This window comes from Oncorhynchus clarkii, chromosome 27, assembly GCF_045791955.1.
Source record: "Oncorhynchus clarkii lewisi isolate Uvic-CL-2024 chromosome 27, UVic_Ocla_1.0, whole genome shotgun sequence".
Lineage (NCBI taxonomy): Eukaryota > Metazoa > Chordata > Actinopteri > Salmoniformes > Salmonidae > Oncorhynchus > Oncorhynchus clarkii.
The window spans coordinates 38,838,707-38,850,755 of NC_092173.1; the positions used below are offsets into that span (position 1 = coordinate 38,838,707).

The following is a 12,049-nucleotide window of genomic DNA, read 5'->3' on the forward strand; positions in this document are numbered from 1 at the left end:
CTGAGCCTTTGTGTCGCCACCATGCTGGGTACAAGGACCGCTACCTTGATGCAGACAGGATTTACATGAAACCTTACAAAGCTGGACAAGATGGAAATGGACACAGTGACAGTGCGCAACGAGGAAGAGGCCGCGGACAGACAGCTGAAACCTCACTGCTTGACATGTATGATGAAATTCTGGTTGTGAATGAACAAAACAGCAAGTGAAGTAAATAGGTTTTGATCATGTTTTATTGGTGATGGGGACATGTAAATGTCAAAATAACTTTAGTCTGTGTCAACTATTTAACTGTACTAGAAGGCATAAAAGGCCACAATAAATTAATAATAATATGGGAATTGGGCGGGGGGGGTTTCGGCAAAGACAATATTGGATATTGGTATCGTACAAAAATGTAGTTGAGTCATCCCTACTTTTGACCAATCACCTCAGAGCTGATCTGATTGGTCAGAAGACCAATTAGAGGAACAAGATCAGAATTGGACTCCCTGTGTGAACACCACCTACAGCAGATTGCAGCTTTTCATGACCTGTAGTCCAGTGTTACAAAAGAGAAGTGGAGTCAAATTGTCATTCTTTTTTTTTTTTTTTTTTTAATGAAGTAAAAATCAGACATGAACACGTGCAGACTAAAAACCAGTGTAACAAATTCACCACAATCCTAAAAAGGTTCTGAAATCAAGAGTCTGCATTCAGCTGTAAAAAGATACAGCTTGTTTCTAGAGAAGCCCAGTAGTCCTTTGCAATCTGTACAGAGAACACTGCTTTAGATAAAACAAACAGAACCCGGTAGTCACTTCCTTCAGTCCACAAAGTCTTGAGGTCTTTCCTGAATTATTATTTTGTAGTACACGCATTCATTCCTTCTTCCACTGAAGAGTCGCTTTTATAAATCAAAGCGTTGTCACTAAATCAGCAGTTTTAACCATCTTTACACTGTAAATATGTTGTCTCCAAGTCCAGCATTTACATGTCAATTAAAACAGGTTTGAAAATGAGGATTGTGGTAAAGCAGAACACAAAACTGCACTGAGGAGTGGAGGGGACTCCTGCCCCTGGTTCAGCGGCGATGGCGTCCGTGCCCTGAGTGTCCACCACTGCTGCTGCTATGGCGTTTGGTCTTGTGGGTGCGCGCCCTTTCTCGTTCGTACGACCTGGACCGCTCCCTCCTGTCTCCACGGTGATGTCCTCCCCCAGCCCCACCTCTCTCGTGCTTGTGCTTCTTGGCCGAAGAGAGGTCCGACGTGCTGCGGTCTCTGTCCCGCTCCCTCCCCCTCTCCCGTTCCCTCTCTCCTTTGCTGGCAGAGCGCGACCTTGACCTCTTCCTCTTGTGAGCCCCTCCGCCGCTGCTGCTATGACGACTCGATGGCTTGGGGTCGATGTTGCCATGGTGGCCGGGCTTTGGCTTGAGGTGTGGGAGGAGGAGGGGGGAGGACGGATGGCGTCGGGGTGAGGGGCTGCGGCTGTGAGACCGACTGCGAGAACGAGAACTGTAGGTCCCAGAACGACTTCGCCGGCTGTTGTAACTGGAGAGTAAAGAAATGAGTTAAGACTCCAGTTGAATATTACTACATGAGTGTGACACTGGTTGTAAAATAACCGGCTGTAAAGTACCGCAGTAAAGCAGACAATGAATGAAGTACTAAAGTCTTACTGTCTGCGTGGGGAGCGTGATCGCGAGCGAGTTCCGGAACGAGATCCACTCCTACTCCTGCTGTTTCTCCCAATCTTAGCCTCCTTCCTCAGCCTGACAGAGAAAGGAGAGATGAAACGTTCTATTAGGGGTGTCTGTTTAAAATGGGAAAATAAAGCCCTTTTCCTCCAGAACGAAAGGCCCTGCTGTGTTGAGTAGTTAAAGAGCTGTGTGTGTGTGTCGCTCACCCGTTGTGTGGGCTCTTGGAGCCCTGGGCTCTGCTGTCTGGCTCTTTCTTTACAGGTTTGAGAGCCTGGGGGTTGGGCGATTTGTCCTCCACCTTCACTACGTTGGGAGAACCTGGGTAACACATAACATGTCTTTAGACCGGGTGGTCCCAGTTTAGAAATGGAATATTATTGTACTACTGTCTTAATAAAATAAAAATAAAATGTAAGTACTTATCTATGATGACTTGACCACTTATTTAAATTGGACAGCTATGGTCAACTCAGGCTTTAAATTGACAGCTATGGTCAACTCAGGCTTTAAATTGACAGCTATGGTCAACTCAGGCTTTAAATTGACAGCTATGGTAAAGTAAACTCACAGGGTTTGGATCCAGGTGAGAAGCCTCCCAGGTTGGACAGAGCTGGGGTCCCATCAGGGTTCAGCCCTTTAGCCTTCAGCTTGGCCTCCTGCAGAGACATCTTCCTCTTCTCCACTTCCTTCTCCAGGTGGTCATAGTCCGGCTGGTCGAGAGTGTGACAGGGAGGGGTTAAGAAGGTACTGTGTGGTGGATTTTGTTATACAGCAGGGTTGCTAGAAGGTTTGGGGGATGATATGTACCTTCTTCCTGGTGTACAGTTTGAGGGTGGTGATACAGATATCCTTGATCTCCTCCTCTGTGGCTCCAAACAGCAGGTACCAGTGAGGTCTGGATGGGAGAGGCATCTACAGACACACAGCACTTAGTTAATGATGGTAAACATTGGATTAGTAACCGAAAAGTTGCAAGATCGAATCCCTGAGCTGACAAGGTAAAAATCTGTTGTTCTGCCCCCCCTTAACAGGCAGTTAACCCACTGTTCCTAGGCCATCATTGAAAATAAGAATTTGTTCTTAACTGACTTGCCTAGTTAAATAAAATAAAAATGGGATGGGTAGGGAACACTGGTTAAGAGACTCATCCTGTTACAGGAGAGATGTTGGGGGAAAAGTGGAAGACTAGAGATGGGGAGAAGACAAATCCAACGGTACCTGCAGAGCTCTGGCAGCCAGGTAGATGCAGGCACAGGCGATAGTTTCAGCTTGGAACCTCACAAACACATTGGTCCTGAGGCTGTCATTCATGTAGTTCCTACAAGACACAAACAACATACAGAAACATAGCACCATCTCCTCCCAAACAGCCCATATCAGTGGTCTGGGCAGTCACCAGCTGGTTCTCGACAGCTACAGGGGTGCAGGTTTGTTCCAGCTTGACCATTAAATACTTGAACCGTGTGTTAGTGCTCGGGTGAAACAAAAGCCTGCAAACTGTAGCTCTAGAGGACCACAGTTGGTGACCACGCCAATAAAAGACAGATTTGTCTGAAATAGTAACAGGCTAATGGTATGGAGACTAGTTTATCTTTGTCCTGCTACCTCTCTCTCTCTCTCAGGTGCATCCATGTTGGTGTTGAGCTGGACATGCAGCGTCACAGATGAAAGCTTGTACACAGGACAGTGCAGACGGGGCTAGAGCCCACAGCTCCTTACCGTAACAATAGGACGTCCAAAATAAATGAAAACCGCTCAAGTCCTATTTCAGAGGTGGACATGCGTCCTACTATTCAAATGTCTTTGGAAAGTGCACATGCAAACTGAAGGTGAATGCAGAGCAGACCGAGGTGGAGGTGATCAGAGATATGATGCAGCCCTTTAGTAGGTCGCAGCCATAGAGGCAACACTAACTCATCTCTTGGCTGAGAGGAGAGATGGAAGTTTCCCTTAACCACAGCTCAAGGATGAGATTGGACAGGTCAGACTAGAGCTGTGGGATGGGATGGCATGCTGCACTCTAGTTAAGATATCTCTAAGTAGCTTTCAACTTGAACTCCCATCAAAAGGCCTACACAATGCTGTTATGTTGGGTAACAGGGTAGTAGTCGGAGTTTCAGCGACCCTGATAAAGCTATAGCTCAGGCAAGACATGGAAACATCTCACCGACAGACAATGGACATTTCTGATTGATGGTTTTGCCATCTAGCGAGCAGTCAGACAGACAAACTGAAACAGAAAGATGAGGGGGGAGGGGGGTGTGACAGAACACTGCTGGTAGAACCCCAACCCACTCAAAACGTGTCCCCTTCAGGGTTGAACTTCTTATGGCTGTAGGGGCAGTATTGATTAGCTTGAATGAAAGGTGCCCAGAGTAAACGGCCTGCTCCTCAGTCCCAGTTGCTAATATATGCATAGTATTATTGGATAGAAAACACTCAGAAGTTTCTAAAACTGTTTGAATGATGTCTGTGAGTATAACAGAAATCCAAACAAGGAAGTGGGAAATCTGAGGTCGGACAATTTTCAACCCAGCACCTATTGAATACACAGTGGGATGTTGGTTATGTTGCACTTCCTAAGGCTTCCACTAGATGTCAACCGTCTTCAGAAACTTGAATGAGGCTTCTACTGTGATGTGGGGACGGATGAGAGCGGTTTGAGTCAGTGGTCTGGCAGAGAGCCAGGTTCTGGTCATGAGCATTTCACATGATAGCAACTTGCGTTCCATGGCTTTTCTACAGACAATGGAATTCTCCAGATGGAACATTATTGAAGATTTATGATAAAAACATCCTTAAGATTGATTCTATACTTAGTTTTAAATGTTTCAAGGACCTGTAATATAACTTTTGGAAGTTTTCTGATGTTCGGCTGGACGAGCATTTGGATGTGTACTAAACGCCCCAACAAAAGTAGCTACTTGGACATAAATAATGGACATTATCGAACTAAATCAAACATTTAATGTGGAACTGGGATTCCTGGGAGTGCATTGAAGATCAAAGGCAAGGGGATCTTTATAAAGTTACTTCTGTTGACTCCAACATGGCAGATCATTTATTTTTTCTTAGCGCCGTTCTCAGATTATTGCATGGTTTGCTTTTTCCGTAGTTTATTTGAAATCTGACACAGCGGTTGCATCAAGGAGCGGTATATCTATATTTCCATGTCTAACAATTGTATTTTCATTGACATTTATAATGAGGATTTCTGTAAAACAACGTGGCTCTCTGCAATATCACCGGATGTTTTTGGAACTAGTGAACCAAATGTATACCGAGATTAAAAAAAATATAAATATGAACTTTATAAAACAAAACATACATGTATTGTGTAACATGAAGTCATATGAGTATCATCTGATGAAGATCAAAGGTTAGTGATTCATTTTCTCTATTTGTGCTTTTTGTGACTCCTCTCTTTGGCTGGAAAAATGGCTGTGTTTTTCTGTGAGTTGGTGGTGACCTAACAATCGTTTGTGGTGCTTTCGCTGTAAAGCCTATTTGAAATCGGACACTGTGGTGGGATTAACAACAAGATTACCTTCAAAACGGTATAACGGGGCGGCAGGGTAGCCTAGTGGTTAGAACGTTGGACTAGTAACCGGAAGGTTGAATCGAATCCCCGAGATCGAATCCCCGAGCTGACAAGGTAAAAATCTGTTGTTCTGCCCCTGAACAGGCAGTTAACCCACGGTTCCTAGGCCGTCATCGAAAATAAGAATTTGTTAACTGACTTGCCTAGTTAAATAAAGGTAAAAATAAATAAGATACATGTATGTTTGAGGAATTTGAATTATGAGATGTTGTTGTTTTGAATTTGGCTCCCTGCACTTTCACTGGCTGTTGTCATATCGATCCCGTTAACGAGATTGCAGCCCTAAGAAGTTAATGGAAGCTGGGGCTGATATGCAAAACCTATTTTTACTGAGAACAAAAAAATAAACACATTGAAATCTAAACTGGGCTTCTCTGATTAGTCCGACTACATTTAGCCATTCCGAGCCAGTCCTGGAATGTGATTGGCATAGGGCGGCGCACAATTGGCCCAGCGTTGTCCGTGTTAAGGGAGGCTTTGGCCAGGGTATAATAATTTGTTCTTAACTGACTTGCCTAGTTAAATAAAAGTTGTCTCGTCATATGATTTCAGATCAATTAAACATTATTCAGAAAACCAGCTCACACAGGGGTCCCCCAGAACAGGCTTCCCTAGACTTGCTGAGGGTTTGAACTTTGGACTGGTGGACTACTGATAGATTACTGCAAAAAGTGGCCATTGGATATTGATGGGTGGCGAGACAGGTCCTTGGAGACAAAGCCTGAGCAGGATCAGCCTGTAAGACATGTCTGGAGACCACGTCAGTTTGGGAAAATCAAATAGACAGTTCAACAGTACACTTTAACTACTGCATCAAAAAGGCATACCCAGAAAACGGTTGAGTCAAAAAAAAAATACTTCAGGATATGTACTTCAAATCTAGAGCAAGTAAACTAGAAAAAAAATATAAGTAGAATGCAATAGTTATCTATATAGCTATCTAGGAAAAAAATGAAACAACTTTAACCTAGGAAGCAAAACCCCCAAAATACAAATCCTTCTGGACACCCCCAAGAGAAAACAAGACGATGCTGGCAGTTGGGAAAGGCCCGCCCCCTTCAGTGAATCTCGGCAGAGAGCTCTCACTGGATTGGCTGTCTCCGAGAAGGGCAGCCAGCCAATGGGGGCGCTCCTGAGGTCATGTGGTTGGAGGAGCAGATTTCAGAGGTTCTTTATGAGACTTACCAGCATGGACTACCCTTTAATCAAAGAGTAGAGAGAAAGGACAAAGTTAAACTGAGTTCCCTGGGCACCAGAATCATAGACTAGAAATAGCCATGCATGGACAAGAGGATAACAAACAGGTCTGAATAAGACACTAATGAATCCATCAGAGAATAGAGGTTACAGAGGGTGATACAGCAGGTGTTTGTGACGTAGGGCACTGGGTTAGTTAGGGTACAGGCCATGTACTTACCAGGCGGTCTGGACCAGAGTCTGGTTCTTCTCACATTCCAGGACTTGCAGGTACATGACGATGATCTGGAAGAAGACCAGTTGACATTATGCAATAATCAACACGGTTTCACAATCACCAGGTGTGGGAGAATGCAAACCACCAGGCTGTACTGAGAAGAGAATGTTCTAGAACACCACAACTACAGCTGTCATGTGCGTCACACAAACTATCAAAGCCTTAAATTGTAGTAGTGTAGTCTAATAGGTTGGCCTAATGCTAGTGTTGAGATAGATGTAGCTGTGCCCTGAGCAAGAATAGCACCGGCTGGGTCTACAGTTGCACTGTATGTGTATTCTGAGCGATGTAACTGGGACTCACCTTGTGCGGGTGCTTGACGTGTACACAGAAGCCCAGCTCCTTCAGGATTCTCCGTTCAGCTTTGATCACTTGGTTTTTGGTATTAATGTAGTTCTGATCAAGAATCAATGAACTTGCACTCCTGCTTTATAAAAAGAATGAAAATAACCAAAAATGTTTCCCCCCCCTCAAAAACAGAAAGAAAGCACCCTTCTGCTTTCATTGACTGGTTCTCTTTCCCCCTTCAACCAACGAAAAGCAACAGGTCCAAATGTTTTTTTTAGGGGGTTTGACTCCAGTGATTTCAGTGGAAGCTTTTGAGTTACACTGATCCATGTCTACCTCAAGTCACCATGCATCACAGCTTTCACAGAAATAAACAGAAACATCACCAAACAAGATGGTAATAACCTGGACTACCCGTCTTCCCCTAGTAATGGAATAACCTGGACTACTCGTTCTGTTCTTCCCCTTGTAATGGAATAACCTGGACTACTCATTCTGTTCTTCCCCTTGTAATGGAATAACCTGGACTACTCGTTCTGTTCTTCCCCTTGTAATGGAATAACCTGGACTACTCGTTCTGTTCTTCCCCTTGTAATGGAATAACCTGGACTACTCGTTCTGTTCTTCCCTTTGTAATGGAATAACCTGGACTACTCATTCTGTTCTTCCCCTTGTAATGGAATAACCTGGACTACCCGTTCTGTTCTTCCCTTTGTAATGGAATAACCTGGACTACCCGTTCTGTTCTTCCCTTTGTAATGGAATAACCTGGACTACCTGTTCTGTTCCTCCCTTTGTAATGGAATAACCTGGACTACCCTGACTTCAGTCGCATAGTCACCCAACTAAGAAGCCTTACAAGCAAAACATGCACCTTCACCATGTTATGGAAAGAAAAATACTTCAGGTGCGGCCTACATCACGACTACTTACAAAACGAGTACTTAAACACACCATTTGTAAGAAAAATGGACTAACGGATTTTGGTCATCACCGTCTATAGACTCATATTGTGTGTAAAAACAGATCACAGTCACATTGAGATCGCCATCTCTTTTTCAAGTGAACTCTGATTACAGAAAGTGCTACACTAGGAAGTATGTAAAGGACATCATCCCTGTTACCCAGATAAATAAATAGACAGTGCACTAACGCAGCACGGATCTCACGATCCCTTCAAAAACAGGCCGATCAGTCTACAGGAGATTAAGGACCCCACATCAGAAATGCAAGAGGTATTTTTATATGGTCCTCTGATATGACAGGGTAGCAACATGACCGTACCCATCTAGTCCTCTGATATGACAGGGTAGCAACGCGACCGTACCCATCTAGTCCTCTGATATGACAGGGTAGCAACATGACCGTACCCATCTAGTCCTCTGATATGACAGGGTAGCAACATGACCGTACCCATCTAGTCCTCTGATATGACAGGGTAGCAACGTGACCGTACCCATCTAGTCCTCTGATATGACAGGGTAGCAACATTACCGTACCCATCTAGTCCTCTGATATGACAGGGTAGCAACATTACCGTACCCATCTAGTCCTCTGATATGACAAGGTAGCAACATTACCGTACCCATCTAGTCCTCTGATATGACAGGGTAGCAACATTACCGTACCCATCTAGTCCTCTGATATGACAAGGTAGCAACATTACCGTACCCATCTAGTCCTCTGATATGACAGGGTAGCAACATTACCGTACCCATCTAGTCCTCTGATATGACAAGGTAGCAACATTACCGTACCCATCTAGTCCTCTGATATGACAGGGTAGCAACATGACCGTACCCATCTAGTCCTCTGATATGACAGGGTAGCAACATGACCGTACCCATCTAGTCCTCTGATATGACAGGGTAGCAACATGACCGTACCCATCTAGTCCTCTGATATGACAGGGTAGCAACATTACCGTACCCATCTAGTCCTCTGATATGACAAGGTAGCAACGTGACCGTACCCATCTAGCCCTCTGATATGACAAGGAAGCAACATGACCGTACCCATCTAGTCCTCTGATATGACAAGGGGGTAACATGACTGTAGCTAATACTTCTGGACACTAGATCTGTCAGAATTTAATACATTTTCTAACGGAACAGTTATCAGAACAAACATGACCAAAGTTGCTATTAAAACGTGCATGTCATGGCAGTCTACTTTGTCTTTACAAAAGCTTGTATTTACTAATTTCCTTACTTCAGTGGTAGTCTAGCCAGGATGAGATGAACAGTTCATGTTTCCAAGCTACTACACAAGCTGCAGTCAGGCAGCAGATGGAATGGGTTATATCTACTCCAAACCCTGACTGTTCAGTTTAGCATACAATGGTCCATTTCCAAGACAAAAATTGTTTCCTCCTAACAAACCTCTTAATTAAAAAATAAAAATTTATGTCTGGAAAGCCCTGCGTATGTCCATCAATTACAGGTGATGTATTCTCATTAAAACTCAACCCACCCACCCCTTAAATGTATCACATCCCCTCAATATTAAATCTAGATCGGAAACTAATGCATGTGAACAATTGTACAAATGTTCTAAGGGGGAAAATAAAAAAAAAAGGTGATATTTCTGTAAAAGCCGTGAATGCCATTTGGTGAATGAGGGAGGTTGCTCTGTAGTACACACAGTATGTATGTAGTGTTTGAGCTACGTTACCAGAGGGTCCACAAACACCAAAAGCTTAGACTGAGACAAAGGAGTCCAAGGCTACCAGCCTAGGACCTGCGGCCAACCTGTCCTCCCCGATCCCAGTGCACCGCAGTGACTCACACCACGGGCGTCTCCCAGGGGAGGGGGGTGACACCTCGCTCATGGTTGTCATGCCGACTGCTTCATCTCTACGTACCATTCCACATCACCCAGGCTTTGGTAAATGTAGCTGGTCGCTGTTAGTTGGTTGCAAGGGAAAAGAGAACCCAAGTTAATACCACAGCCTTAGAATTGGAACTGAACAGATTATTCTGGTCAAAGACACACTCGTCTAGCAGTGTGTCCTGTCTTCTGGTGCCTAGTAGTTCTCTCTCTTGGCAACCAACAGTTATTTAGGTTAGAGGTGCTAATGTATCACCTTTCACTGATCTACTTGTCTATGCATGTAGCTGTGAATATAATGTTGTAACTACCATTGATCAGAGATGAGGAAACTGAAACGTTTTAGAGTATGGTTTAGAGAGCATGGATCAACAAAGGGCATTTTTTTCACATTCATACATCAGAGCATCATACAAGATACTTAAAACATAGTTACTAATTAATATAATGCAAGATGAATATACTTGCATTTTTCACAAATGGTTAACGTACAATTAAAAGAGATGTATAAGACCGACAGAAACAAAGGATAGTTTCTATATGGATGCTTACCTTTTGCCTCTATGACTCTGTTTTAAATGGTGAAAAACATTGATGACGTCTCTGAATCGTCGTGGCGCTTCCTCGATCTTGGAAGCCAAGTTGACACAGGCCATTGCAACAATCTGGGGAAACAAGAATAAAAAGATTTACAGTATGTTGCAAGATGTGGTTAACTAGCAAAACACTAGCATTACTCTGAGGCGTTGCAACGATTACGTCACCTAAAGTGACAAGCTAGCTAGCTGCAATGACTATGAAATAGTTTCAAAACAGGCCTGGTTACGTGCCACAATCCAGTTACGCTACTGTAAATTACAATATGGCCGCCAACGTAAACGTTTTCTACACGCACTACCCGGTGCCGATGCTAAACTACCTAATGTTGTACTGCTAATTTGCCGAAAAAGACAACTTGACTTACCTCAAAACTGTGTTTGACAAATGATTTTGAGTAGAAAAAACGATGAAAAAGAACTTGACCCGTAGCCATTGCCACCTGTAATGTAAAGAACAATAAATTAATACGACAGTTTTGTCACTTTAAATGGAATTCATAAATAGATATCCGCCATTTTGTTCTTGTCATCCCACGGCCGTTATCCCGCTGTAAGCCCAGCACACGTTTAAATTAACTACTTATTCAAATAAGTTAGATTTGTAACTGATAATTGCGCTAAATAACACGGTTATGATTCGACAAAAACGTACCAAATTAGTCTACCAGATCATGCTAATAAATAAGTTACCTAGCTAGCTGTGAGCGAACGTTAGCCTTTGCCATTTTCCGGCCTTGCTTGGCCTTATTTTTGACGGGTTATATAAACAAAGATGCGATAAACAACAACCGCTACAGTACTTATGTTTTTCATAAGATGACGATACTGGATGTTTATTTAGAATGTTTACCTGTGGCAAGCGTAGAAGAATACCAGCCGATTGAATTAGCTCGCAACCCAGGATACGGAGGTCGGTCTCCGTGTGCAGGTCGAGGCCATCGAGCATAGACGGGGTTGGCTGAAGCCTTTCCTCTGGTATAAGAGAGTTGCTGATAGTGAGGTAAACTTCAGAATAAACTCTGTCGCCGATAAGGATCCCATCACTATTCGTGGATGTGTTAGGGACAGCGGAGAGGGGACCAGCGGCCATCTTCGTCACAAATGAAAGCAGTAAACGACACAACAACGCGGCAGAGACAGCTTCAACCACCGAGGAAAGGAAGGAGCGGAGCAAATCGATGACGTCAGCGCACGGTCGAACTACGAACAGTGTACATACGCGGGACTTTACGTGACAATATGTAAATAGTTCCAATTAATCATACATTTTCCTGAAGTGCCTTTACGGCTTTTTTTTACACGATAGGTTATACTATTGGTCATATAATTGTGAATACAGTTTGATGTATAATCCCATGGGAATGGGTGATGCAAGGGACAATTAGCAAGCTTTTGGGAACTGTCTGGAATTTCCCAATGACGATGATTCTGGGAACTCTTTCTTTGTATAGCGTTGGAACATATCCATCCGACGTCGTACACTGCAACGATTTTTCAAAAGGCAGCAGGTCTGAGACTTCCGTCCCCTTCCTTGCGTGATAGCAGTCAGACAGAACAGTGCTTCCGCTTAGCGCTCTCAC

At 43.8% G+C, this 12,049-nt stretch overlaps 1 protein-coding gene across 3 annotated transcripts; it reads right to left on the reverse strand.

Annotated features, from left to right (window-relative positions):
* Window positions 1-572: 572 nt before the first annotated feature.
* Window positions 573-11,642, reverse strand: LOC139385483 (cyclin-L1-like). Of its 3 annotated transcripts, none has more exons than XM_071130555.1 (11): window positions 11,320-11,642; window positions 10,835-10,909; window positions 10,423-10,535; window positions 7,057-7,180; window positions 6,697-6,761; window positions 2,897-2,996; window positions 2,486-2,590; window positions 2,247-2,388; window positions 1,885-1,996; window positions 1,658-1,750; window positions 573-1,529 (listed from the first exon to the last, which is right to left on the reverse strand). In XM_071130555.1, exons 1-11 carry the CDS (start codon window positions 11,557-11,559, stop codon window positions 1,064-1,066), a joined length of 1,635 nt encoding a protein of 544 aa, XP_070986656.1. In that variant the 5' UTR covers window positions 11,560-11,642; the 3' UTR covers window positions 573-1,063. The 3 variants fall into 3 exon arrangements, with proteins under 3 accessions (XP_070986656.1, XP_070986657.1, XP_070986658.1); XM_071130556.1 differs by having other exon boundaries at window positions 7,057-7,177; window positions 11,320-11,641; XM_071130557.1 differs by lacking the exons at window positions 10,423-10,535; window positions 10,835-10,909; window positions 11,320-11,642 and adding an exon at window positions 9,905-9,944 and having other exon boundaries at window positions 574-1,529; window positions 7,057-7,177.
* Between the last annotated feature and the right edge of the window lie 407 nt (window positions 11,643-12,049).